The sequence below is a fragment of the Rhinolophus sinicus genome, chromosome 14 (assembly GCF_057876585.1).
Source record: "Rhinolophus sinicus isolate RSI-liver-muscle chromosome 14, RSI-T2T, whole genome shotgun sequence".
Lineage (NCBI taxonomy): Eukaryota > Metazoa > Chordata > Mammalia > Chiroptera > Rhinolophidae > Rhinolophus > Rhinolophus sinicus.
This window is the reverse complement of record NC_142514.1, coordinates 30,516,104-30,543,556: the sequence shown is the minus strand read 5'-3', so window position 1 is coordinate 30,543,556 and position 27,453 is coordinate 30,516,104. Positions and strand designations below refer to the sequence as shown.

The following is a 27,453-nucleotide window of genomic DNA, read 5'->3' as shown; positions in this document are numbered from 1 at the left end:
TCTGGTGAGACAAAATGTCCCATTTACTCCTCAGTGAAATAGGAATAAGACCTACCTAGTGATTGGTGATGGTTAAAGACTGGTGACAGAGAAAGGCCTGACTTTAAATTTTGCTCTAGAGACGTGTTTTAATCTAAGGTGTTTTTTGTTTTAAAAAGGAATTCAGATTTCTGAGAAGACCATAACTGAATGGAAAGTAAGCAAACGAAAGTCTCTCAGAAAAGCTCCAACAGCCGGGACCTGGCTACCACGGGCAGCAAGCGGGGCAGCTCCTCAGGGTGAGAGACGGGGGTGGGGGGGGGGGTGGCGGGGGTGTCCTGGAGGCACAGGCCTGTCCTCTCTTCCTGAGGCCTGGAAAAGAGGGGGAGGCCTGGGCGGCGCAGAGCTGGCCATGAAAACACTAAGGAATCAGAATTGGCTTTCTGGGCCAAGGTGGTGTCTTGAGTAAGGAAGTAGAATTACATTTACTAGCTTGAAAAGGCATCAAACTAAAAATAGAGAGAAAATAAACTCACAAATCCAGAGACATGAAAGGAACTCTGTGTAACGTGAACAGATCCTTTCCCATCAGGCATTGGGAAGAGGCTGGGAACACAGAATCTGGAGGCTCATATTTGAGAAGAGTGTAGAGCAGGGCCACACAACTGAGAATTTGAGATTTGATACAGGAGGAAAAGGTGGTTGTGGACTTGTCACTGAGCTCTGGGGAGATGGAAGGTGGTGACAGAGGGGCTGCCTACTTTCCAAGACTCAGACCTGTCACTACTGGCCAGTGAGTGAACATGACCAAGAGGCCAGAGGACAATGATGCAAGTAGGCCCAGTGCAGGCGTCCTTGGCGAGAAAGACACCTAACCTCGGCGAGGAAAGGATTTCCTGGGCCAGGAACCATGTCAAATCTCAGGAGGGGTCAGTGGGGTCAGTGGGGTGATCAGGACAGCAATGGTTAAGAGCCAGGTCCAGAAGCTTGGGTGCGTGTACCAGATCCACGTGTGTGGACTATGGATGTAAGACGTATGTGGGCACAAGCTCTGTGAGAATGGACACAGATCTGAGAGTTCCACGAGATGTGCGTGAGGGCTGCACGGAAGTGTGTAAGATCCTCACGTGTGTGCTGGCCTAGTGGGATGAACATGCCCAAGGCCTGAGCTGTCCACGTGGGACCCATGTTAACACAGGAAGGGCAGTGGGGCCTCACCTGCGGGCGGGCGAGGGGGGCCGCAGTGGCACCAGCGCAAAGCCCATGCTCTGCAGGTACTGCACGTACTGCTGCAGGAAAGCCAGGCTCAGCTCCTTCAGCCAGGGCTCCTCACGGGCGCCCGGCGGAGGCACATCCAACGACTCACAGCTTGCGGGGGCCTCCCGGCTCCCAGACCCTGACTCAGGGCGATGGCGCCGCTGTGGGAGTGGAGAATAAGGCAGGCTCTACCCACTGTCAACCACCCTATTGGGGGTGGAGGAACTGAGGTCACTGTGGGGTAAGAGGAAGCCCCAGGGGAGATATCCAGGAGTCCTGAGCCTCACCTGCCCCTCAGGTGGCCCACAGGTCTCCGGGGGCCCATGCAGCCAGGCAGCTGGATCGAAGAGCAGGGCTGTTGCACAGTAATGCACCAGGCGGGATGACTGCTTCAGGGTCTCCAGCTCCCCAGCCTGGGGAAATGGGGCAGTGAACACTAGTGCTGATCAGGGAAGGGTCCCAGGACGCTCCTGGAGGGTGCAGGTTTGGGCCACTCACACTGATGGGCATGCTGGCTGGGGTGGAACGCTGCTGCCAGGTCACAAACAGGTTCTCCATCTTCATCTGGCGCTCCAGCTCTGGGGTTAGAGGCATTAGCAGTGGCCCCCACGACCTCCCAGACTCACAGATTGCCCCTGCCCACTGTCCGGCCCAGTGTCCTCACCTCGGCGCTCTGTCATCTTGATCTCCAGGAACTGCTGTCCATGGTAGGTGACGGGATCAGGAGGTCTGGGCACAGGGCCGAGTGAGGAGCTGGGACGGGCAGCTGTGATATCCCTCAGGGCCTCATCGAAGGGGAAGGTGTCCAGGGGAAGGGGACCCCCACCCCGAGAAGACCCACTCAACCGGCCTTGGTCACGGCTCAGAGGGGGGCTGGCACTCCGGATGAGGGTCTCTGCTTCCATGGTTGGCAGCAGAAATGGGTTTGGCTCCTGAGAGAGATGGAGCCTCACAATGGGTTCATGGCCTTTGCCCTCAGACCTGTCCCACCCCATGGCCTCCTCTTAGACTCTCCCTCCCCACTACCTCTGCCCTCAGTCTGTCCCCTCTGCCCTGCTTCAGGGCTGGTACTTCCTTAAACCGACCCCTCAGCAGCCAGAACTAGAGGCGGGAGCCTGAGTAGCAGCACCTTTTCATCCCGCACGGGGAAGTCCAGCTGGCCGTAATGATGGAAGAGTCCAAGCTTCTGGCTGAGGAGGCAGAAGATGAGATGGGCGCGTGCATTCTGCCACTGCACGAGGCGAACCAGCGCTCGGCCCAATGCTGCCCCCAGGTCTGGAGCCCAGTTGTAAGTCAGCAGCTGTAGCTAGGAGTCGGGGGTCAGGGTCAGTGAGATCATATAAGCCCTTCTCCCACCCAGCCTCTGGCCCCACATCTACCTTCTTGTCCACAACCTCCAACAGCAAGAACCTCTGCCGTGGAGCATTTCGCCCTGAACTCCCATCACCTCCTGGCTCGAAGCGCTGCAGGGCTTTGGCAGCTACAGGGTGGGGGACAGGAACAACGGGGTCTGGAGGCAGATTCCACCCTGGCCTTGCAGCGTCAGAGGCTATCCCATCAGTCACTCTAAACCCAGCCTTCCCTAGGCCATGCCCTCACCCTGCTGGGTTGGTCTCCTCCACTGCAAGAAGTTCCTTCCCAGAAGCAGCAGATGCCGCTCAGCTGCTGGGCGGGGAGTTGGGCCCAGTTGTCCAAGTGAACAAGGACTGAAGATGTCTGGCTCTGAACCCCTAGTGGGAGAGAGGGACACACAGAAAGCAGACTATCTATGGCCCCATCCACTGGCCATCACTTCCCTGGGTCTAGGCCTCCACCACTACTAGCTCAGCCTTCACGAGACCCCAAACTCACAAATGCTGCTCAAAGACGCGGACACTAGTGTCTCCAGCCATTGAGGTGGCAAGATTGGTGAATTCAGACAAGACAGATGGAAGGAGGAAGCGGGACACCACATAGGTGGAGCTCCTGGACACGGAGGCACACCCTGGATCCAGGGTAGAGAAGTCACAGTGAGGCTCTGGGATGGGGCCCAGGCCACGGGGTTCATGATGGGAGATGGGGGCTGGGTCTTACCAATTTGAATCATGAACTCCATCCAGCACTGAATAACGTGAGCAAATACAGGCTGCAGGGTCCCCACCTCGCCCTCCTCTAGCTGCATGGTCCGGCGTCTGAAGACACAGCAGCAGTAAGAACCTTGCATCAGCAGGCAGTAAACAGGACGTGTGTTTACACAAACCCAATACCCACCCGTGACTTCACACCTCACCTCCATGACACAACACATACATACCTTTGTCTCTGCGCTCCAGAATCTGGGCCTGGTACCCGCTCAGTTCCACCAGGAGTCCGAACATTTTCAGTTTTGTGACGCCTCCGGCCCCGAGTGTCTTCTGGCCGATCCAAGACAATGTCATCAGTTGTTTTGGGGGAACCCAAGTCCCCAGATTCTGTTTTACTCTGGGGGCAATGCAGTGAGTGAGAAGGGGTTATTGGAAAGGGAAAGGGGGTACAGGGTGGAGGCATCGTGGAAGGGTAAGAAGAGTCCAGAGGACTGGGAAGCCCGGGTTCAGGCCCTGGCTTCACGGGGGTGCTTAGCAGCCTTGCGCAGGCTACTCAACGTTCCTGAGCCCCGGATGCCTCCCTGGTAAAAGCCCTGCGTGTCCTGAAGGCTGTGAGGATCTGACAAGAAAGGTGGAGGTGAAGGCACTTATACGCTGAGGCTCTCTCTATGTCACTGAGAACTTGCCACCTTCTGGAAATGCCTACCCAAGGGACAGAGTAATTTTACATAACAGGTGATCTGAGGCAAGGCCTAAGGGGAGTTTAGGGGGAGCTGGGAGGCAGGCAAGAAAGTAGATGTCAGCTTCACCACTTCCTCCCATTCTCCCATTACCAGCATATCCCAGAAGCTACGCCGGCCAGCTTTGCTGGGGGGAGTCACAGGCTCCCCAGGGCCAGAGCCAGGGCCAGGGGGAAAGGTGCTGGCGCGGCCTGCAGGGCTCTTGGTTTCCAACGACCCGCTCCTGAGACTTCCTGTGGGCCAGACATTACAGATTCCCGTCACTAGCCATCAATCCCCATTCCAGACAACCTAGCCCCAAGGCTGCTGTGGCAGTGACTTACCACTTACTCCACCTGTTAGTGAATGACGGTATATGTAAGTGATAGTACATGGCTGCTTGTGTTTGTGTGGAGTGAGTTCCTGAGGAGAGTCCCCTCTCTAAGCAGGTAACCCTAAGCGTGCACACGTTTCTGCCAGTGTGTGTATCACCTTGCTGATGCAGGCAAGGGAATGGACACTGTGAGTGTGTCTTTCAGATAAGGCCTCTGTGAGGTCTTCCCCCATATTGCACCCTTACCTGAAACACCATCTTGCCTGGATCTGTGATGTTCTCTGGCCCCCACATACCTGGGGACGTGTCCTCTGTGCATAACGAGGCCGGCAGCAGCCGCAGCTCCATGATGGCATCAGCCAGGGCCTGACGAGCTGCTCCTCGGAGTTTCTCCTCCAGCTGCACAATACTGATGTTCCCCTTTTCCCACACATCCAGGCGAAGCCGTGGGGCTCCACTCTGAGCTGCAGGAAAGAAAGGGGGTCACTGGAGGGTGCCCCTAGTTCCCACAGCACCAACTGAACCCCCTTCCTCTGACCAAGCTGCCCCACCTGAAAAACGGTCCGGCACGACTGAGCAGCGGGTGACCTGGGTCAGTTGTTCAAATTCTTCCTCTTGCGTTAGGTCTGGGGGCCCCGGATAAGAGGGGGACCATGATGCCAGTGAGATGGGGGCTCCTTCCTCATCCACAAAAGCTAGAGTAATGCAGGCAACTCCTGGGTAGAAATCCACAGGAAGACTCAGGTCTGGGACTTCCAGACTCCCGCTTCCTCTCCCCCAGACCCCCTCAGCTGCAAGCCTGGGCAAGGCCCTTTCAGCCACGAGACAGGAAAAGCACCAGCCCTCGCAGCGCCGTACACTGTACCTTTGCCCCCAGTGCCCTGTCCACCAGGCTTGTTATACAAGTAGATGTCCAAGTCGGGGAGGCTGCCCTGTGGTGGGAGTGGATGCTGGGGAGAGAACAGCCACAGAGCATTAAGACCAGGCAAATGGAGAAACGCCATCAGGGAATGGGTGTCCACAGTGGGGAACGGGGGACAGGCACACACAGGAGCACAGCAAGACACAGGTAGGTAATAAAGGTGTGTGTGGGGGGCATGAGTGTACACCGTATGTGGGCAAAGGTACATATGGGGATCTGTAGAAAACAGTTACACAGTAAGGGGGTGTGTGTGTGGAGCAGGGAGGCCTGAGTGCACGTGGGTATAGAGAGAGGTAGGTGAACTCTCACCTGGAAGTGGTTCCGGCTGTTGCTGTCTGTGTACTTGGGAGAGTGCAGGAAGATGAGCAGGTTCTGCCGCAGGTACCAGGCCAGGGCAGGAAGCCAGGGCCTGCAGGAGGTGGGTAGGGCCAGATGCAGCACCTCTGAGGGCAGACTTCCGGGGGGCTGGATGAACTGCAGAGAGTGGGAAGGGGAGTCGGAGCTGAATGAGCAGGTTCGGGCTGAGACTGTCCCTATGCCTGTGGCTTTGCCATAGACGGATGCTGGAGTGTGGGAGGGAGCTGACCTCCACATCAGCTGGTGTCAGCTTGCAGTTCCGAACAAGCATGACCGTGATGACGTCCAGAGTGGCCTCATCCAGGCGCCGACGCAGAACCCGCACTAGCTCGTCTGTGATCTCGGGACCTTGACACAGACATGGGAGGAAGGTAGAGACACTGGCAAAGGATCCAGCTACCCCAAACCAGCCCTTAAACCCCAGGCTCAAACATTCTCTCACACACTAGAGCAGCCAGCACTGGGTTCTAGTTCTGCTAAGCTGCTCACTATGTGACTGGACAAGTAAATCTTAGCTCTCAAAGCCGCAGTGCCCTCAGCCATAAAATGGGAATAACAGCAGCTACCTCATATGTAGCAATCTTAGCCCAAGACCTGGTACACATTAACTGAGCCATGAGTATCAGCTGGAAAATCCAGTTGCCTAACAGACACCTTACGCTTAACCTATCTCATATCAAACCTATCATCTTCACCCCAAACCCACCTCTGGTATCCAGCCAGTGGGACCACCATCTATCCACATAGTCATCCAGGCTAGATACCTGAGTGTCAACTTTAGTGACCTCTCTTCTCCAAGCTGCATTTCAATCAGCTGTAGGCCTTACCCCTTGGGTGTGCCTTTCCACCCAGCTCCTACTTGAGGGAAGCCCAGAGCACAGCATGACCTGGAGTAGGAAGGCTCCAAGAGAAGTACCAGAGGATTCTGGAAACTCATCTGGTCACTGTCCTACCCCTGACCCCTGCAATCCTCACCTGCCTGCCCTACGCCATGCACCAGCAGCTGGATATGTCTGTCCACTTGGCCCACTGGGCGAGCAGCGTCTGAACTGCGGCTAGAAGCCATGTCCAGGGGAGAACGAGGACCCTGCAGGGAAACTGTGGTCAGGGCCCAACACCAGGGAGTGAAGTCTAAGGGAGTATGCACAGGCACTGGGGAGCAGGGGGATACATGCCGAGGCTTCCTCAGAGTAGATGGGCTCCTGGCTTCGGGACAGAGCTAGGGAGGGGGGCAGAGTATCGCCTTCCCATGGCCGCTCACTGCAGGATGTCTCCAGGAGCCTGCGAAAGAGCGGCAAGGTCTTTGGACGTACCTCCTCCCGGGCCATCCTTAACCCGTGCTTTACCCCGTCTTCCCTGGGCCCACATACCGAAGATAGTACACAGCCTTTGTGGCTCGCTCCTGGTAAACAAACATATTCTTCCGGTTCACCACGGAGAAGGCATTGAGCACCGAGCGCAGGGCCTGGATGGCTGTGGGAGCAATGGAGGCTCAGGAAACTCCCTTCTCCAGATCCCCCTCCACACTCCACCCGACCTCTCGTGCCATCACATACCCCGAGAGACGCCCATGCTGGGCCCCATTTTGAGGCGTGAATGGACTCGAATCACGGTTCCCCACACAATGTCACAAGAGAAATGGCCAGGGACAAACTGCATTGTGGCTGCCAGGTACCCTCGGGGTGCACAGCTCTCATCGGCAGCATAATCTGATGGGGGAAGGGAGACAGTGGATCAGACACAGGACACAGCCCTCTGCCCTCACGGACTTCTCACCTGTGAACTGGCCTACTCATCCTCATTCCCCTGGCTCCTCAGCCCTGCCTATTATCCTGTAGGGGAAAAACGGTCATTTTGGGTAACAAGGCAGGACCATGCTCTTGGAAGGCAAGTCATAGCACAAAGGTTTTCAGAACTATCTCGGCGATGTAGTGAAGGAACTAAGAATAAGTGTCAGGAAAGGCAAAGCACGAGAAAATCCTCAAGATACTGCTAAGACACTGATCCTGTCACAATATACATCATCATATATATACCCCATCTGTTGGGAGTTACAATAACCCCTTAAACCAAAAAGTATAACTGCTTACATGCACCCACTACAGAGTACGGAAACGCCGTCCTGTGCTTTGGAGGACAGCTATCCCAAAGAATCCAAAGGGTAGCCTGGTGGTATTCAAGCACCCACAGCCACACTCCAATGCCTTGGTCAACCCTTTCCAGGTGTACAGGTTGACAAGAAATCTTCCAGTTGTCTAAAGGTGGCAATTTGGTTTCCCAGAGAAGCTGCTGACAGATGTGAGCAGCATATAGGAAACCCAAGAGGCTGCAGAGTCTGGAATGGAATACTGGTTGCTAAGGGTTTCAGCGAAAACACATGGAGACTAAAATGAGGAAGGGCTGTGTCTGGGTTCTGACTGGTCTTACATCTCAGGCTGCTGAAAGTCATTGTAAAGAAAAAGTGCCGGGCTGTCCTAGCTCATGCTCAATTTGCAGAAGATGCCATCAAAACCCCGAAGCCCACTAATTATGGGACTTCTGCTTTGATATGGAATACATCCCTGGATGTGCTGAGAGAGGCACTCTCTGGAGCTGTCAGGAACGTTCACCTACAGACTTGCTGAATGTTAAAATTAAGGAGTGGTCTGATTTTACTTTTAAACCAGAAGGGAGAACTGCAAAGGAATGGCATGATTTGGCTTTCCTCTATGAGTCGGGGCAAGAGGTCATCCGGGGTGAGAGAAGGGAGCAGAAGTGTGGGGACTTTAATTACCATCTCGAGGAGATCACCATGTTTCCTAACCATGACCAGAAATCTCAGAAATCCCAACGGGGTCCTGTGCCTGCCTGTCTGAAGAGACAGCCAATCACATGGCAAATCCTCCTCCTGGTCCTCAGGTTCCCCTCTGGTCTTCTCTCACCTATGAACTGGCCTGCTCGTCCACCCAGCTCCCCTTCGGGCTTATCACCCTGCAGAGGAAAGATGGTCACTTGGGAAAACAAGGCAGGGCCAGGCAGAGGCATGACCTTAGGAAGACGGTCACAGCCGGTGCCCCTTCCATGACGTCGCCTATATTCTTTAACCTCTCCCTCTCTACTGGATCTTCCAATGAGGAACATAAATGTGTTCAAGTCTTACCTTATTTTACAATTCCTGCCTTGCCCTCCATTTCCTTTAGTTCCTGCCATATCTATTTTTGTCTGTCCCTTCACTGCCAAGCCGCTAGAAAGAGTAGCTTTGCTCTGCCCCACCTATCTAACATCCTTTTACTTTGTCATTTCCTCTGATGTGCATTTCCATCTCTCCACTGAAAGTATGTTCACTAAAGTCACTGATGAACTTGAAACAGCCAAATCCAATGATCCTTTTGTGTCCTCTCCTCCTTGCTCTCCCTGTATTACTTGCCACTACCAAAGTAGTGGTGACTTTCCCCTCAGCTTCTCACCAAAGTCTTCGATAAAAGAAAGGGCAACAGCACCCCCTTGGTGAGGGAGGCTCCTGGGTGGGACCTCACCATCACTGGGCAGTGGTGCCCGCTGACGGGAGTGGAAGGGGGTCTCGCTGCGCCACAGATCTTCTTCACTCTCGGCCACGAGGAGAGAATTACACACGTGAGTGTCATGAAGGTCCTGAAGAAGCAGCCGCTGGGAGAAGGAGGAGCAAGGTATCAGGAACCTGGAATATTTCCTCACAAATTGGTGGTGGTGGTGAGAGGCGATCAAAGGCCAGAGAGAATGCCCATCATCACTGGGGTCAGAGGTCAAAAAGAGCATCAGTAATCACTGGGAGGTCTGAGAGCGTGTCTGACAGTCACTGGGCTCGGGGCTCCGAGCGCTGAACCAGTGAGAACTCTCGTCCCTCCTCTTTGCCAGAATCTGCTCACCATCCTTCAGGTCTCAGCTTAAAAATCACTTCTTCTAAGAAGCTCTCCCTGACACTTCAGGTGGTCAGATCCTGTTATATGCTCTCACAGCAGTCTCTACTTTTCCTCTGTGGAAGTCTTCACAATTGAAATCAAAATAATTTGTGCGATTTAGTTGTTTAATGTCTATCTCCTGCACTTGACACAAGCTCCAGAGTCAGGGCTCCCCTCTGTCTTGTTCACCATTATATCCCTAACACCAGCACAGTGCAATGAGAGGGAACACCTCATAGTTCCTGGGAAGGTATAAGAAGAACCCACAGTGCCGGGGGTGGGTTAGGGAGAATTCCCTAGTTTGTGGGGAGTGGCGAATAATAACATCCCAGTAACTTCAGGGTCAAAGAAAATGTAGAGGATGGAAATGTAGAGTTCCCAGAAACTCCTTCCTCATCTGGACGGTGCCCCATGCCTGACAGCCCTGCCCTGCTGTCCCTTACCTGGTTGACCTCCCTGCAGATCTCCCCAACTCGCCTCACCAGGAGCTGCTGCAGATGGCGACACTCAGTGCCTGGCCCCCCGTCTTCTCGAATCAGGCTCCTAGGAAGGAGGAATAGATCAGATACAGAACTGCAGTGGGGAGGGAGTTAGAGGAGTTCATGGGAGCGGTAGCCAAGAGGAAACATGGAAAGGAAGTAGGACTAGACAAAGGGGAGTAAATACGATGGGAAGTGGGAAAGAAGAAATTCTCAGTAGCAATTCTGGAAGCCTAGGCTCCATGCTTGCCTCTCTAGCCTCCATGTGGGCACCACACTGCGGCTTCCATCATGTAGTTCACCTTTTTATTCTCAGATCTTTTTATCAGACTGGTGGTCTTCCCTTCTCTCAACCCCACCCCACCCCTGAGATAGAGCACTATTTAACCAGATGCCTAGGTATGAACTCCGGCTTTGCTTCTTTCTAACTGTGACCTCGGCAAAGTACTTACCTTACCTGTGCCTGAGTTTCCTCATTCATCCCATAAGGATAATAATACTTTGTAGGGCAGTTGTATGATTACATGAGCTGATCCAGGTAAAACGCTTAGAACGGTGCCTGCCACCTATACGTAAGTACTTGCTAAATAGTGCCCATTATTCCTTATTTTTACATATCAGCGTCTGAAGCTGCACTGAACTGCAGATGTCCTTAACGCTCAGCTAGAAGCCAAAAGCCCCATCAGCTTTTCCAGTCCTTTAGGTAAGTAGAGTGACATGCCTTGCTACAACCAGTGGGAAGTGTTCAGGAGCCCCCAACCTTAGAATACAAGTCAGACCTCAACCCAAACCTTCAGTCCCATGTTTACTTTTTAATAACATTCAAGAAGGGTGTTGTGGAACAAGGGAAGCTAAGCTAACATCAGTCGGGATGCAGGGCCCTGACGTGTACGTACCGTGCATGTGCACACACTTCCACACGATCCTGCAGGATCCGTACGATGAGCCAGAAGTCAGGCAGGCAGGGTCTAGGGAGGCCTGGGAGCGAGGACTGTGGAGGTGCCGGCCCAGGCGGGGTTCGCAATGTGAAGGGGGCCTTCTCACCCAGGGTCTCATTGGGACCTTCACTGTCTGAGCCACTGCTGCCACCATCATAACCTGTGTCAAACGTGCTGAAGTTCAACTCCGTCCTTAGGCTCACCTGAGCCTCCAAGTGCATCAGGCTCAATGGGCTCCTCCAGGTTAGTCCCTTCTGATGCCCCCTGCCCAGGCCTTTCGCTGTGCAGTACTAAGTACACTTCCCATCAGCTCAGAGTCCTTCACCCCTTGCCCCAACTTACTTACCTAGGTGGTCTGAGTCCACACTGCCTTGACTGGACATGAGGCTTAGTCCCCGGCTGGGCCCAGGCTGGCTTCCTGGGAAGAGAAGAGAAATAAATGCCTGGAGTCTCTCTCATTCCCACTTAGGACCACCCTCCAAAAATGGAAGCGGGGCCAGGGATGTACAAGTCCCGGGTCTTGGCCCCAGACCTTGCTGCCCAAGTCCTGTCTTACCTCCCGGTGGCAGGCTGGGAAGACTGATGAGGGAGGGGCCCTCAGAATCCTCTGGGGAGCCAGGGGCTTGGGGGCTGGCTGTCAGGGCCTGAAGGGAGGAAGTCACGACTGAGTACAGGCCTCACACACCCACCACCACCCCTGCCATTTCCAGGTCAGCCCAGGAAAGACTCACCTCCCCTTCGATGGCTTCAGCCCTGTCCTCATGACTGTGCCAAGCCCAGGCCGCTGAAGGGGGCACCTCATGGGACCCATCCGGCTGTTGGCCAACTGCCACAAAGAAGAAGCCACTGTCAGGGTCCTCAAGAAGAACATGGCCAGGGAGGTGAAGCCGGCGGAACTCCTGGGGAGCAGGAGCCAAGGTCACAATTTAGGCAGGAGCAGCTCCCCTTATTTGTGGGACCCCATACTCCCTCATCAGGCCCTAACAACTACCTCATGAAGCAGACCCCAGCATCCCCACTGCTGAGGTTTGGTAAGGTTCTGTGACTGCCTAAGGTTCAACGGGCCAGTGGCAGGGCTGGGAACTGGGTCTCTTCCCACTTAGCTGGGCTGCCAGGCATGGCGTGAGGGACAATGAGCTGAAGAGCTGGGCAGGAGGAGAATTTTAGGGACTCAAACCAAGAGAGGGCCTTCCAGTTCTGAATCTGGAGTCCAGGGAAGGACGGGCCCCAAGAGGCCCAGGGAGTATTCTAAGAGAAGCGTACCTCCTTGAACTGTGTGAGGGAACGCTCTGGCCCAAACACAAAACTCAGTGGCAGAGTTTGGCGAAGGCAGGTGGAGCGTCCAGGAGAGCTATGGATGTGGGCAGCCGCACGGTGCAGGGCAGGGCTCTGGGGGATGCCCCCTCTTCGGAGTGCCCCCACCATCTCATCCTCCAGCAACCAGCGGATCTACAGTCAGAGGGCAATCCAGGAAGTGGCAAAGGGCACTTCCCTTGCTGACTGGGGCATCACCTCACTCCTAGACTAGAAGATACTAGAAAACAGTAGGCCTCACAGACTCGGCTTCACAGGTCTCACTTCGATCTCAGAATAAAGGGGGTGCTGCCTTACCTCACTGATATGATGGAAAGGGTATCAGGTACAGTGTTGAGGGGCTGTCACTCAGGTTGGGGTAGGGAAGGACCTTACCTCACTCATGGTGGTCTCGATAGCCAGTCTGTGGGGTGTGGCCAAACTGGACAATCCTGGGTGCCTAATTGGAAGAAAGGTTTAGACACTGGTTTCCAGAAAATAAAACAGAGGTGGGGCAAGGAACTCTGACAGGGAGAAAAGAAAATACCTATCTTCTTCCGGAGGTGGCAGTGGGGGCCCCAGGCCATCATCCGACCTTAAAGATGATGGTTGCCCCGGAGATCTTGGGAATGAAGCACTGCTCTCAGATGTTGACCTGAATAGGGTGGAAGCAAAGGCCAAAGGTCAGCAGCTAATCTCCTCCTAAGATCTCCTCAACACTCCTTTCTTAGAATAGTTCAGGTGCCCTTAGTCCCAAAGTGTCCCTAGATTCCTTAATGGTCCCCCTACCCCAATAAGGCCCCAGGTCCCCCCACCAAACTTGCTGCCACACCGGTGGTGCTGAGGGTCCGAGGTCGGGGGGAGCTCCACTTCCAGCGGCAAGGTCAGCACAAAGACATCCAAAGTGACACTGAGGTCCCTCAGGGGCACTCGGCCCCCAATGGGGGGGCCCTCCAGACTGGAAAGCACCTGGCCTGGGACAGGGGAAAAGTTAGGGGTTGCTGGAGGCCCCGGGACAAGCATAGATTCCAAGTTCTCAGTGCTAAAGAGTTATACCCATAGACTCTCCCTCACCCCCCGACAGGCAGGCAGGCAGGCTGTACTGGGCCCTGTGGCCCTCCCCTGGGCATCCCCAAACTCACCCAGGCAGGTGGGCAAGCTGCACACGGGTACTGAGCTGTGCTGCCCACGCAGCCGCACGGAGCATGTGAGGTGCAGGAAGAGCGGTGGCAGGTCGTGCACAAGGCTCTCAGGCCCCGTGGGGGAGTCGCCCCCGAGGACACTGAAGGAGTCTTCGTCAGCGTTCACCGTGTCTGCGTCTGACAGCGAGGCGGAGTCCAGCCCCGCAGGCCCCACGTCTGGCTCACGGCTCTCTCGGTATTCTACCTCCAGCTCTGGGTCACTCTCAGTGACCACACAGCAGGCAGATGTGTCTCCTAGAGATATTTGTGGCGTGGTCAGTGGGAGAGGTGGGCAGTAAAGGCTCCTGAATCCTGGCTTGAAGCAGCCTTCCCCACCTCTTGCCACTTGCCCACACACCTTCTTCTCCCATGAGCTCAGCCTCTGAAAACTCCAGGTCACTGACTTTTCTGTCTGTTGTGTCCCGGGGGCCCTCATCCTGGGCAAAAAAAAAAAGACAGCTTGATCCAAGGCAGGACAAGAGCCACATCCAAGCCTCAGGGAACCAAGAGTCAAGAGGATCCAGGTGGGCCAAGAGGGACCTCTACGGCTACAGGTTGGGGGAAGGAGGGAGGAAAGGATAAAAGCCGCTCACCTCTCGCCTGCTGGATGGAGGGCAATAGAAGAAGTAGTGGGGATTGGAGGGCACTGTGCGGAAGTGGAGACCACTGATTTCCAGGAACTTCTCCTGTTTGGGGGTTAAAAGGAGGCTATGTCAATCACGCCTCAGAACACTGCTACCCTAGAACAGACATCTCTACGTACCCTCAACCCAGGAGAGGACATGGCCCCCCTGTGCAGGCAGGACTCTACCCCCTTCCGCCCTCACCAAGCTTCCCACCTGGATGAGGCTATGAAGGGCATCATGTGCCTCTCCTCTGAGCTGGCAGACGTCTGTCAGAGAGATCTCCAGGCCAGGGTCCAGGTTGCCAGGGACACGGGTGCTTTGAAACTCAGGTTCGCTTAGGTCTTCGGTCTCTATGCTGAGTTGATGGGGGTGGGGGGAGTTGAAGTGTTACAAACCACTAAGTCCTAGAGGAGCCTGCTCCCCAACTGGGAGCAGCACACACCTGTCTTTGTCTCTAGGAAAGGTGCTTAGGACAGTGGAAGAGGCAAGGAGAACCAACCCACCCACTTGGGCTCGAACCTCCATGCTTCTTAAGGCAGGACATTTCTGTGAAACAGAGGAAGGAGTAAGGTTGACTCCCAGTTTTCTGACTTGGACCACTGGGTGGAGGGTATCATTCACCATGGGTGGGGAACACAGGTGGAGAAACAAGATTGGGTGGGAAGAAAATGCATTCTTTGGGGGACATGAAAGGTGGGGGATTTAGAGCTCCAGAGAGGAAACTGGGCTGGAGTTTGGATCTGGGCATCATCAGCACTCAAACCTCCGCCGCTTCTGTTTCCCCAGTGCCACATGCTGCCGACACCAGACACACAGCTGTCTGCCTGCTTGCTTTCCTCCCTCCCTCCCTCCCTCCCTCCCTCCCTCCCTCCCTCCCTCCTTCCCTCCCGCAGCAGGGACATGCTGGGCCCCTCAGGTGAGCTGGGGACTCTGCAGTGAGCAAAAGTACAGTTTTTGCCTCACATATTAGTCCGGGGGATCATTCCTATTACATGAATGTCCTCAGAACAAGCTTTTACTTTCATTAATGGCAAACGGCAACTCCCTACCCCAACCCAGCACAATACTTCATAGCAGAACAGAAGAGATGGGGAAAGCCAGGAGAGAGACTGCTCCCCATGCCAAATGAGGGAAAGAAGTCTGGGCAGGAGGCAGGAAGCCAGCAACAAAGCACTACTGCCCTCTCTGGTGCTTGGGTGCTACCTTACAGGGCCATTCCCTGGGGTCAGATGATCCCAGTTTATGTGGACTCTGTGTGCCCCCTTCTGCGTTATTCCGGGACAATCCTAACCTGGACTCGGAAGCCAGGACAGCTCGTTCCCGAGGCTCGGGGCCCTCCTCGATGCTGCTGCTGAAGGGCCCAGGGCTGAGAGGACCCGGGCTTGGGGGTGCGTGAGGCAAACCCCGAGTGTGTCCACACAGTGCGAGCAGAAAAGGGGTGATGTCTACTTCTTGCAGTAGCTCCTCACAGGCATCCACCGCCATCAGCAAGTCCTGGGAGGTCACGCTCTGTGCTTGCTGCAAACTCCGGAACAGGCCTGACAGAAGTAGAAAGGGCCACGAGGGTCAAGCTCTGCAACGGCCTCCCCAGTCCCGGTCCCCAAGGTCCCCATGTCTCCTCCCTGACACTCCTGCCTGTGGCCCCCCGCTCACCACGGACGTAGCATCGCTGAGCGTGCTCCTGCAGCAAGGCACAATGGTTGGCTGCTTCCTTGGACCTGGGCTCCATCCAGGCTGAGGAGGGGGAGGGCTGGTCGAGGAACTGAGTCCTAGGAATGAGGGAGCTTGGCCACCTTCCCTGTGACACCTCACTCACCATCCACCCACAATCCAGTGGATTGTCTAGAGGTCCCCACTGAATGTATTCATAGCCCAGCAAGTTCAGCTGATTTGCTGAAGGAAGCCCAGCAAGGAGCTGGCAGGACACGGCTAAGCAGCTGAGTTCCTGCCACTGACCATCAACCTGTCTGTCCACACCCGAGTGTGTACCTGAGCCCTCGCTGGGGGACCCTGGGTCAACAATGAGGGAACTCACTGGAAGATGAGGTCTCGGGGTGCCTGAGGAGGCTGTATGCCAACCATTTGCTCCCTCAGCGCTTCCAGGGCACAGCTGTAGATGAAGACAGGACACCGGGTCCGGGGCCCATCTGCACCCTCTGTCTGTGGAGCCTGACGCCCAGTGTAAGCCTGTAAGTCCTGACGAAACGGTGGGCTCAGCTCTCCTGGAATCTGGGCACTGTCTGTGGGAAGAGGTGTCACATGATCTTCAAGCCCTCTATAGGTTCTCATTCCCGCTTCTGTGTAACTGACTTAAGAGTCAGAAGCCTTGGGGCGGCCGGATGGCTCAGTTGGTTAGAACGCGATCTCTCAACAAGGTTGCCGGTTCAATTCCCGCATGGGATGGTGGGCTGTGCCCCCTGCAACTAAAGATTAAAAATGGCAACTCGACTTGGAGCTGAGCTGCGCCCTCCACAACTAGATTGAAGAACAACTGCCTGGAGAAACACACTGTTCTCCAATATTCCAATAAAATTAAAAAATAAAAATAAAAAAAGAATCAGCAGTCTTACCACCGGCTGGGGTGACATTGAGGATGGGGACCTGGGCCTTTGTAGCCCTGACCCCAGTTCCTCCCAGATCTTTCTCGCTGGAGGCCCCACTCCAATCTCCAAACTTAGGCTTTGTCCCCTCTTGAGAGGGTCCCTCTTGAGAGGCTCCCTCCAGGCCATAGACAGCCAGATGCTGGACATCTGAAGAGAAAAAGAAAGACATAAAGCAGAGCTGCCTGGTGACCCAGTGAGGGAGCTCAGGGGTGCGTATCTGAAGGACTAATGAAGAAGGTCTGTGGTTGGTACCTGAGAAGGTAGCAGGGAGGAAAGTCAGAAACACATGCTGGGGGGTCATAAGCCTCGCATAGCAGCGCCACTGAATGGGCTGGCCTGAGATGAGAGGCTTGAGAGTTTCAGGAGGGCCTGCACTCTGTAAGAGAGAAGCACAATTAGAGCAATCAATCTATAAAGGACCGCCCAACCCCTGCTCCCTTCCTCCACCCTAGAGGGTATAGAGTTTGCAAGATCCAGAGCAAAGGGGAACGACAATATTCTGTCTTTGGCAGGTGGCCTTTAGTATCCCATGACGGAAAGCTGGGGTATGTGATGATGGAAGGAGGTCAGTACGAAAAAGGAGATGAATCAGTGCTGACCAAGGTAGGAAGAGCCGCGTCTCCAGTCGCCTGAGTACTGACTAACTGATCCTTCAGGAGCCCAGGGACCTCCTCTGGTGGCCTCTCTGGACCTACAATGGGGGTAGAGATGGGTGGAAGAGGGCAGGCCAGCAGAGAGGCAGGGCTCTGAGGTGAAGAGAGGGGGAGACCAAAACCCAAAACCCAAAGACAGAAACCACCCTGTGGGGAGGGGGTGAAAAGGGGCTGGGCTAGAATCTGGTGTTCGGAAAAGTGGTGGGGCGCTCACCTGGACTGTGGTAGGTCCGCCGCAGCACCTCACTCAAGAAGGTAGCCTGGTCGGCTGTGCTCAGCGGGATCTCCCGATCACTCAGCTCCTGCCCCAGGCAGCTGTGCAGCAGGCACAGCACCATGTCGTTGGCGGGACAGGGCCCCTCGGCGAGAGGGGCGCCCTCTGGCTCTGCCCGACACACACTCCGCTCAGCACCGAGAGCCTCCTGCTGCCCAGTGCCTGGCTCAACCCTGACCGCACAGCCCCTCCCTCCTTCAGCCTGCAAGCCTCCTCCACCCCCATCACTCCTCCGCTGGTGAGCTGACTCATCTCCTCTTGATGCTCTAATATGCCTGGGCTCACTGGCCCTCTAGCTGTGGGGCAAGTGGGTACAAAGTTCACCCACCTCTGGAAAGCAGAAGGAAGAACATCTGGAGCTGCTGGCACTGAGGCAACAGTCCCATTAGGTCAAAATGGAAAGGGATCTCATGGACACAGGTGTCTCCTCCCTGGTCTAATCCTAGGAGGGAGGGAAGGAAGACAGGAAACACGGCGAGATCACTTTTCAGTCTGTGGCTGCCTTCTCCCCACCCACTCGCCTGCTCCACCCCAGGGAACATTTCCCCACTGACCATCAGAGACCCTTGGCTCCGGGGACAGGGGACCCCATTCTTTGCTTTGGCACAGCTGTATCAGGTATTCAAAGCTCAGCAGGGAGCCTATGCAGGCAGCATCCCGAGGGTGAAGCTAAGGGAGGAAGAGCAGAAGTCAAGGGTCAGCCCTTCCAAGCCCAGAGACCCTGGCCTCTGGCTCTCAAGGAAGCCCACATAGCCAGACATTCAGAGGGATCCGGCAGCCCATAGGCTGTGGTACTCCCCAAGGGATGGCACCCAGCCTAGTAAGGGGTGGGGGACTTCTGAGGTCACTTACAGCTCGAGGGATCTCAGAGTATGTCAAGTCCTGGAGGTGCTTCCAGCTCTCGGGGCCGGGTCCTACTCGCCCATACTGTGGCTCTACCCACACCTCGGTGACCAGATTGAGCTCCGAGTCTCCCTCCAGGGCCTCTACCTCCACGTCGTTGTCATCATCTGTTGAGAAGCTAAAGGAGGAATGGCCCTGAGTTTGGGAGAGAGGAGAGTCCAATCCACAACCACATGGCAGGACTCAGTCCAAGGAAGCAGGAAGGCGGTGGACACAAAGGACAGCCACAAGCTGCACGTGGCCTTTCTAGACCTGTGCCTGCCTGAAGCATCTAAAAACAGCACCCCCGCGACTCCCTCAGGTATGGGAGACATAACTTCAGGGGACAAGCAGGAAGAAGGGTGAACATGCAGAAAGATGGCTGTCCGAGAGGGGCCAGAGCTCACCTGTCCTTGGTGGAGGTGGAGTGTGGGGGGAAGAGGACGTACTGCACCACGCACGTGTGCCTCTCTTCCACGGCAGCCTGCCCTGGAGGCTCGTTCTGAGGGGAGAGCAGGAGATCCTGGACAAACCCCAGCCCAGAAGATCTGGCTCTGCCCAGCTCTGGCCTTCAGAGCTTTAGTCCCCTCACCACACTGTCCTGGGACGGGTCTCAGGCCTCAGTTCCTGTGGCCACAGGGACCCTGTGAGGCAGTTTCCAGTAGTCCCCACCTGGCTCAGAGGCAAGTGTCCCTGGGATGACAGACCTTGGTAGGAGGTGTCATGAGGGACGGCACTTACCTGAATTGGAAGTTCCAGTACCATGTTGATGATTCCTTCCCCGCTGCAGGCGAAGTGGAACCCTTCGGAGAGTCGGACTCTGAAGCCCCATAAAGGTAGGGGAGGGGCAGAATGAGGTGGGGGAGAGACACTCAGAGCACACACCCCTGCCCTCCACGCCACTTCTGTACCCACCTTCCAGTAGCCATCTAGGCAGACCTGTGCCCTGGTGGCCCTGCTCAGACTATTGGTCCCTCGGGTATAACAGGTCCAATTAGGACCAGAGGCCAAAATAAGTAGAGTAAGGAAGAGGAGGAGGGGACGGTGGTGGCATGTGCTGCTCTGTTCTGGACACTTTACATAACAACAGCAGCACAGAGACTGGGGCTTAGAGAGGGGTCTAAGCTTGGGCTTTCTGCCAGTGTCCAAACCCAGAATCTACACTAGTTCTCTTCCTGCCCCAGGTTGCCCGGCGGGCTCAGAGGACATACTCAGTGAGGATGGAGAGCAGCTGGGCAATCGCGCTGAGTGGCAGTGCGGGCGCCAGTCCTGATGGGACACTCCAGAGCCAGCGCTGATGGTAGAGGTAGCGGGACAGCGACGCCAGGCTAGAAGAGGCTGAGCGGCCTGACACCAAGGGCAGTGGCCCTGGTGGCTCCAGTGTAAGCAAGAAAGGTGCCCGGTAGTCCAGGGGTAGCTTCTCATACCTGGGAAACAGAGGCGACTCCAGTTGATTGCTACTCAAACCCAGCTAAGCCCCAGGCCTCCCACGTGCTCCTGGCCCCAGCCCCACCCTCTGTACCCACCTGATGAGTAGCTTGTCCAATGGCTTATGTAGGACCACAAGGCAGGGCCGGTCAGACAGGGCCTGTTGTGGCCCCAGCATGGGGGGGGACTTGGAGGGAGAGTTGCCCCCACCAACACCCCCTAGCCCTTTTCGTTTCACTTTGGGTGTTAGCTCCTTGCTTTGTACTCGGTGGGGGAAACGCAGCCGCAGAATCTCTTCCCGCAAGTCCGACACAATCTGAGGGGAAAATGTGATCAGATCCTTCTACTCCTATCTCCTACGGATCTGGAAGAACGGGCCCACATACAAGGTTTCTTAATCTGGGAGCTCCTCTCTCTACTGGCCCTGGCCCTGTGGGTTTGGGGAGGAGCCAATCTATACTCCAGGCTCCCTGGGCTAGGAGTCGGGCAGGGCCCAGCTCACCTTGTGCCGAGCCTGTGCTGGCGTGCCAATGGGGAAACCCAGGCGAAGAACCATGCACGGGGCCTTGGAGATGATGCGGACCATGTAGAAGGAGGAGGGGGGCTGGTTTGGGGCACTGAGGAGAAATGGGAATCCGTGAGCGGGCCTACGTTGCGAGTCAGTGAGTTTAGGAGCAAGTAGGGACGAGGTCTGAGGTTAGAGGAGACATGGGATGAGGTGGCAGGAAAGGAGTGAGGGGACAGCACTTTGCCCACCTGGACAGCAGCTTCACATAGGAATAGCCCTCCACTAGCACGAAGCTGCTCCAGTCGCGAAGCAGAGAGGTCAGCGAGGAGTGTGAGATCCTGCACTGGACAGTGCTGTAGCGCCCATTGCTGCCCGGGGTGTGCAAGTGCTTGGGGATTGGTCTGGGAAGAGGGGTGCACATGGAGGTCAGACTTCCCAGCCCCAATATTGGGGGGATAGAACAGACTGCTACCTCTCTTCTAGGCCCTGTCTGAGGATATGGGGGTTGATGAGCAGGAAGACTAGAGAAGGGTCACAGTTTTTCTTGGCCAAGGTTGGTAAGGGCTCATCTGCTGCTCCCCTTCCCTATCACTCCCGGCCACCTCACCCCTGCTCCTCCATCACAACTAGGGCCCAAGAAGGATACCCACGTGTCGTGCTCCAGGATTAGCACGAGGCGATGCATGTGTAGCCAACGCTGCCATGAATTTGCATCCATGGACAGCACTGGCTTCCAGTAGGCAGCAAACTGGGCATGGGATGAGTCAGACCCACTGTGTTGAAGAGAGAGCACCTGGGGACAGGAAGTACAGTCCTATAGGCGCATTTGTGGAGAACCAGGGTATCACCTCCAAACAGCACACAGAACCACAGGGATCGGGGGTCAGAGATGGCAGGGGTTTAAAGCTAAAGAACTCACAGCCCAGCCTGGGACAGAGGCATAAACTGCCTCCAATACTAAAGCTAGATTAGGGTAAATGAGCCCAGGAACAGACGGTGTAGCCTTTTAAAGCTGAATCCAGGCAAAAGATGGGACTTGCCACGCTTCTATCACTGACTTTAGAAGTAAGCTGCAGAGTGATGGCAGGACCTCAGATGAGGCCACTGCTCATTAGCATAAGCTCCCTGCCTGGCAATGCTAGGCTGACAGGCGGGGGCCAAGTGTGAAGAGAGCACAGGACAAAGGAAGCTATGGTTTTCAGGAAGTGCTCAGTTCACAGTGGTTGGCAGTGGTGGGAAACGGGTGAAGGTGTGGCGAGGGTGGAGGCCGGAGTATGCCATGGGAGAGGGGGTGAGGGCTCTTGCAGGAGGCTGGGATACCACCTAGACATTCTGCAAGTCTTTATTTACCTCTGACCCCTGTGTTCTGCTGAGCACAGCCACAGCCTCTCTCTATAGATCCTTCTCTTCCCCTGGGGGCTTGGAAGGAGGGTGGGGAATTGCTCTCAGAGCTCAAGAGTTCTAATTTAGGTGCCTCAGACTTGAGTGGGAAGGAAAAACGTGGTGGTTCTGGGCTCCACTGCCATGTCAGTCCAAGTCTGGGTGGGCATGAAATGCGGATAATGAGTGTCAGAGCCACTCACCGGCGTGGTGGAGCCAGGAGGGATGTAGAAGAGGGGCACTCCGCTCTTGGTGCTATCCGGAAGCGTGAAATGTTCTGGGACTGAAGAGAAGGACTGAAGGTGGGCTAGCATCTGGTCCGTCTGGTTAATGCTGTAGGACAGAGCCAAACCCTGAGCCACACCTGACTCTGGTGGGTACAAGCCCCAAGGGGACAGGGTACCCTGGACACAAGCCTGGTCCTCAGAGTGACTCTCTCCAGCTCCCAGCTTCACACATCTGTCCCTCCACACAATAAATGGGGCATCACTGACTGAGCGGTGACCTCACTCACCTCTGCAATGTGTTCCAGAACCGCCGGATAACGTGTGTACGATACAACGAGCGAATGGGTTGCCTTAGTGCACAGGACACATCATGCAGAATGTCATAGCCACCTTCCATCGTCACTTCCACCCGAGTTCCTCGAGGGCCCTCCGGCTCCAGGGGCCAGGGTGCCACAGCCACATATTCGATACGCATGTTGTGTTTCCACAGCAGCACCAGCTTCACCTCCAGCTGGGACCCTCCTTCAGGGGAAGCAGGAGGGCTAGTTAGGGAAACAGGCAGAGGACTCCGGGCCTGGGACTGAGTCCTATCCGAATCCCCCACCTACCTCATGGAACTCTAGCCTGGCCAAAGGTTCCAAGCATGGTTCCATAGATTTCAGGCCCACAGCCTGCCAACTGACACAAACAGAATTTTGCAGTAATCTGAAACAAAGCCAAGTAGTTCAGGACCCCACAGCACCCTCAGGGAACTCACTTTGGGCAAAAGGAGGTGGAATCAAGCAGCTAAATGCTAAGAAAGCTAAGCCCTGAAGGCAACTCAGAACCTGCTTGTTTCAAATGACAAGGAGAATCTTTCACTGTGACACTTGCGTGTGTGTCCTCTGCTTTGTCCCACTGCGTGTGTCCACACGCAAAATCTGTGGGATACGACAGGGCCTAGTGACCCTTACCTTTGGCCAGCGTGACCTCTCGGACGCTGTAGCCCTCTCGAAGCCGCACAGACACGGTGCTGACCAAGTCGGCTGGCACCTCCTTCTCAGTGTGCTTCTTCCGTCGCAGAGCCAAGGCAGGGTTGCTGCTGGCGGAGACCAGGTGCTCATTAAACAGGCGGTGCTGAGAGCCTAGTGAGGGTGGGGGAGGGGACGTGGTGATCTGTTAGCTGACAGAGACACAGGGGAGGGGCTACACTGAAATCAGGGGGACAGAACAGTGCCAGAGTGTCAGCCCTTATACTTCCAGTCCCCCCAGGGACCCACATCCTAGCCCCTCCTACACTGCCCAGTTCCCACAACCACCCCAGTCTGCCTCTCACCACAATAATATTCAGGGTTCAAGGCTTCCCCACTGCGCAGGAAGGAGTAGAGGAGAAATGCCCGGTGGTAGACGGTCAGGCCCAGGTTTCCTGGCTCGGGCTCGGGACAAGTGGACAGGTAGGAGCCAAATGTTGCCATTGCGATGAACTTCATCAATTCCACATTGGGCACATGGCCAAAACTGCAGTCATAAGAGTAAACTCCTCCCACCTGGAGAAAGTGAACAATTGGAGATCTCACTCCCAAAGCGGCACGGGAGAAGGGAGTACAAAGAGAGGAAGAGACTGGGTCGCCCCTGGACCACTGAGTGGGAAGTGGGCCAGCGCTCTCCCAGGACAGACCACTGCTCTGCAACTTTCCTTCCCTCCCTCTTCTGTCTGAAGCCTGTGCCATCTGGTCACATCCTTCTTCCTCAACATCAAACACCAGCTTGTTCCCGTTCACTAAAGATTTTGGCAACTGGTTCACTGGCTTCCTGTCATCATCCTGACAGACTTCAGTGTCTCTCTAACACAGTGCTTCTCAAATTTAGGGTGCATACAAAACACCCGGGGATTTTGTTAAAATGCATTAGGCCTGGGGTGGGGCCTGAGATTCTGCATTTCTAACAAGTGCCCTGGTGATACTAATGCTGGTCTCTGGACCATATTTTGAACACCAAGCTGTAGATCAGAGATTGGCAAACTATATATAACCTGTAGGCCAAATTTAGCCCATCAGCTATTTTTATAAATAAAGTTTTATTGGAACACAGCCATGCCCATTTATTTTCATATTATCTATGGCTGCTTTCACACTATAAGAGCAGAGCTGAGTAGCTGTGACAACCATATGGCCCACAAAGCTTAAAAAACTCTCTAGCTGGCCCTTTACAGAAAATGTTTGCAGACCTACTCTAGATGATCCATTCAATTCTCTGATCTCCAGAAACTTGCTCTATTCCACTCACCTGCCTGCTGGTTACATGCTGGCCCTTGGCTCTACCTGGAACTACAGTATTCCCCGTCCGTGGTTTTACTTTCCATGGTTTCAGTTGCCCATGATCAATCATGGCCCGAAAATATTCAATGGGATATTCCAGAAATAAATAATTCTGAAGTTTTAAATTGCGTGCCATTCTGAGTAGAGTGATGAAATACGGGCACCATCCTGCTCCATCCCGCCCAGGACGTGAATCATCCCTTTGTCCAGTGTCTCCATGCTGCATATACTCCCGCTCATGAGTCACTTAGTAGCTGTCTCGGTTATCAGATCGATTGTCACAGTATCACAGTGCTTGGTTCGAGTAATCCTTATTTTATTTAATAATGGCCCCAAAGTGCGAGAGTAGTGATGCTGGCAATTTGGACATGCCCAAGAGAAGCTGTAAAGTGCTTCCTTTAAGTGAAAAGGTATATATGTGTATGTACAGAAAAAAACAGTATATATAGGGTTCAGTACTGTCTACGGTTTCAGTCATCCATTGGGGATCTTGGAACGTATCCCCTGCAGATAAGGGGGGACTGCTATACTTCACCTTTGCAATTTCAATGGCCACGTCCACTGATTACATACAATCTTATCGCTTTAGGTTCTTTCCATCCTCCTTGTCCTGCTGCTCCTGACCTTATTAAGACTGCCAGGCCTTCAACCTCTGCTCTCTCCAAGTCTACCAGCAGTCTCCTCCCTGTCCTTTCTCAACCCAGCCTGGACCCCGTATTCAAGCAACTTCATAAACATCATTCTCAACTCCCTGGCCCTCTTCTCTTTTCCCTGCTTCCACCTCAAAACCCCAACTAGGATGACAACCTCTACATCTGGCTCCCAGTGAGATTTCCACTGGACCCCAAATAGAGAAAACTGCACAGTTGGGTACGTTGGTACTGCATCCAAACATACGCCACCCAACCCAACTCGTCCTTCAACGCTGTCCTCAATCCTGTGCCTTCCTCCCAACTCTGTCCTGCCTCCCTTACAGGACTCATCCTCACCTTTTCCCTCAAAGAGAAATCACAGGCCCTTGGTAGAATGTGTCTACCTCTTCACTTCTATCCTTCTAGTCTCAAAGAAAGATGTGACACTATCCTGTTCCAAAGAGTCCCTCAATTTGTTTCTTAAGCCAACGCCCTCCTGTCAATTTAGGGACTTTATTCCATCAGGCTTCCTTTTCTTTCCCCTATTTTCAAACTCTGCTTTACTGTGGCTCCTTAGAATCATGCTTAAGTCTGTCTCCAGCTTAAGAAGCAAAACAGAAAAACACCCCTCTCCTTCCACCCTGTATTTCCCTTTGGCTACCATTCTCTCTCGCTCCCTACTTGATCTGAACAGTCAAATTCCTTGTGTCAACACTTCTCTCTACTTCCTTCTTGTCTATCCACTCGTCAGTCCATTGCAATCATTCCCCTCACCCCCTCTTCACTTACATGGCCTGAAAAAAATCCCCGTGACCTCCTAATCACCAAATCCAAATAGCACTTTTCATTCCTCATTTTACATAATCCTTCTGCTACATCTCACACTGTTAACTACTCCTTTCTTCCCAAAACTCTGACTTCTCTGACACCAGAATCTCTTGGTTCTTGTCTGATTATTTCCCTTCATTCTATGCTGGGCCCTCTTCCTAGGAGACCTTTAAACATTAGTGTTCCCCAGGGTTCTTCAGCGACCCTCATCTCTTCTCATTTACCATCTGTAGGCTGACAAATCCTAACTCTCTCTCAGCTATGCTGTCTCCTGAGTATCAGATCTGCATATCCAACTGCTAACTGCTACGAACAGCAGCCATTTATCAAGTAATTATGCACTGCGTTAAGCACTTTAAATAAGGTAGGTACTATCATAATCTATCATAATCTCCATCTACATATGAATCCAACCTAGAAGTGAAGTGATGTGCTGTGTCACACAGCAAATAAGCTGGAGCCAGGATTCAGGCCAGGCAAGCCTGACTCCAAAGGCGATGTTCTTAACTGCTATCCTGTTGACCCTCCACCACAACACGCATGCACCTAGATTCGTCATCGGGTCCTCGCTACGCTCATCCCACGTGCTTCTCTTCCTGTTTGCTCTGCCAGCTACTCAGTCAGCACTGAGGTCAGAAACCTGGATACATCCCTAACTCTTTCTTCCTCACCCCTCACACCTTGCTAATCATGTCATGTTGACTCTACCTCTTCATTTTCTCAATCCTAGCCCCTTCTCTTTTACCCTAAATCCCCTAACTGAAGCACTAATCCTCTCACCTGACCACTGCAATTAATAGCCTCCCTGCCTTCATTCCTGCCCTTTACTCAGCATCAAGAGTGGCCTTTATAAAACATAAACCCAACTAGCGACTTTCCTTCTATTTATCCTCATCACCCACAGAATTATGCTGCAATTCCTTAATAGAGCAGAACCAGCTTTTCACGCTCTGGCCTATGGCCAGCCTTGTTTCCCACAGCTCTTTGCCTCCTACCCTACAGTCCATCACTCCAAATTGGCTGTGGTTCCCTGAATATGCTACTTCCCTCCTTTGCATAAGCTAGTTTGAAGTGGGTTTACAAACGAAACATCAATAACTAATCTAACGAGGGAGGTGGGATTGGAACTGACTGCCAGATTTCCAATTCTGCATTCTTTTTACTATAACACGCTGTCTCCCACCTCATAAGGAAAGGACAAAGACGAGAGTGCTGTCTTCTCACTGCCACCTATCCTGTTCTAGACATGACACCTCTCCCCACCACATACATATAATTCTGCTATTGGTTTTACCTGGGAAATCATTGCCTCAAGAAAATAACTAGCCCTACCCATCTTGTGAGATGCCGCACTTCCCTCTCCCCCTTCCTAGAAAGTCCTCACCTGCACAAAGGAACAAGCCACAGTGCCACTGCGAAGCTGGTTCAGCAGTGTCTCACAGACAGCAACATCAGGGACACTGGTCACCCCATCCGTGATCACAATGATACCTGGAGCAGGAAACATCAGACTCACACCCAGGGACACTGACCGGTCAAAGCACAGGGAGGCACTCAGTTACGGGGCCCCGAAGACCTCAGTGTCTGCCCACCAAGGTGCTTTATAAGCCTCAAGCACCTCTCCTCTCCCCTTCCCGCCTGCTTCTTCCTCTTGCGGGCTGGATCCATCTCCTCCT

General features: G+C 54.2%; 1 protein-coding gene across 2 annotated transcripts in view; it reads right to left on the bottom strand.

The window, feature by feature from the left end:
• SZT2 (SZT2 subunit of KICSTOR complex) overlaps positions 1–27,453 on the bottom strand; it is a 50,218-nt gene that overhangs the window by 7,633 nt on the left and 15,132 nt on the right. The window contains exons 7-62 of one of the 2 annotated variants that reach the window (XM_019751075.3): positions 27,162–27,268; positions 23,336–23,546; positions 22,974–23,144; positions 22,308–22,542; positions 21,997–22,126; positions 21,064–21,206; positions 20,662–20,814; positions 20,408–20,522; positions 20,004–20,221; positions 19,689–19,904; positions 19,219–19,297; positions 18,885–18,979; positions 18,448–18,616; positions 18,150–18,264; positions 17,924–18,037; positions 17,536–17,706; positions 17,268–17,359; positions 16,921–17,044; positions 16,636–16,815; positions 16,101–16,305; positions 15,719–15,834; positions 15,357–15,603; positions 14,279–14,420; positions 14,033–14,125; positions 13,798–13,876; positions 13,401–13,694; positions 13,091–13,232; positions 12,806–12,913; positions 12,655–12,718; positions 12,229–12,414; positions 11,697–11,864; positions 11,522–11,609; positions 11,312–11,383; positions 10,924–11,125; positions 9,992–10,091; positions 9,147–9,276; positions 7,188–7,340; positions 7,002–7,104; positions 6,807–6,912; positions 6,607–6,718; positions 5,861–5,979; positions 5,584–5,748; positions 5,218–5,302; positions 4,904–5,068; positions 4,649–4,816; positions 4,133–4,272; positions 3,530–3,696; positions 3,310–3,407; positions 3,088–3,220; positions 2,836–2,966; positions 2,616–2,716; positions 2,366–2,542; positions 1,901–2,168; positions 1,735–1,814; positions 1,524–1,649; positions 1,198–1,397 (exon numbers count right to left, since the gene is read on the bottom strand). In XM_019751075.3, the coding sequence (XP_019606634.3) occupies positions 1,198–1,397; positions 1,524–1,649; positions 1,735–1,814; positions 1,901–2,168; positions 2,366–2,542; positions 2,616–2,716; positions 2,836–2,966; positions 3,088–3,220; positions 3,310–3,407; positions 3,530–3,696; positions 4,133–4,272; positions 4,649–4,816; positions 4,904–5,068; positions 5,218–5,302; positions 5,584–5,748; positions 5,861–5,979; positions 6,607–6,718; positions 6,807–6,912; positions 7,002–7,104; positions 7,188–7,340; positions 9,147–9,276; positions 9,992–10,091; positions 10,924–11,125; positions 11,312–11,383; positions 11,522–11,609; positions 11,697–11,864; positions 12,229–12,414; positions 12,655–12,718; positions 12,806–12,913; positions 13,091–13,232; positions 13,401–13,694; positions 13,798–13,876; positions 14,033–14,125; positions 14,279–14,420; positions 15,357–15,603; positions 15,719–15,834; positions 16,101–16,305; positions 16,636–16,815; positions 16,921–17,044; positions 17,268–17,359; positions 17,536–17,706; positions 17,924–18,037; positions 18,150–18,264; positions 18,448–18,616; positions 18,885–18,979; positions 19,219–19,297; positions 19,689–19,904; positions 20,004–20,221; positions 20,408–20,522; positions 20,662–20,814; positions 21,064–21,206; positions 21,997–22,126; positions 22,308–22,542; positions 22,974–23,144; positions 23,336–23,546; positions 27,162–27,268 (8,071 nt within the window). Of the gene's footprint in view, positions 1–1,197; positions 1,398–1,523; positions 1,650–1,734; positions 1,815–1,900; positions 2,169–2,365; positions 2,543–2,615; positions 2,717–2,835; positions 2,967–3,087; positions 3,221–3,309; positions 3,408–3,529; positions 3,697–4,132; positions 4,273–4,648; positions 4,817–4,903; positions 5,069–5,217; positions 5,303–5,583; positions 5,749–5,860; positions 5,980–6,606; positions 6,719–6,806; positions 6,913–7,001; positions 7,105–7,187; positions 7,341–9,146; positions 9,277–9,991; positions 10,092–10,923; positions 11,126–11,311; positions 11,384–11,521; positions 11,610–11,696; positions 11,865–12,228; positions 12,415–12,654; positions 12,719–12,805; positions 12,914–13,090; positions 13,233–13,400; positions 13,695–13,797; positions 13,877–14,032; positions 14,126–14,278; positions 14,421–15,356; positions 15,604–15,718; positions 15,835–16,100; positions 16,306–16,635; positions 16,816–16,920; positions 17,045–17,267; positions 17,360–17,535; positions 17,707–17,923; positions 18,038–18,149; positions 18,265–18,447; positions 18,617–18,884; positions 18,980–19,218; positions 19,298–19,688; positions 19,905–20,003; positions 20,222–20,407; positions 20,523–20,661; positions 20,815–21,063; positions 21,207–21,996; positions 22,127–22,307; positions 22,543–22,628; positions 22,699–22,973; positions 23,145–23,335; positions 23,547–27,161; positions 27,269–27,453 lie in introns of those variants that run through there. The other variant, XM_019751076.3, reaches the window with a different exon arrangement.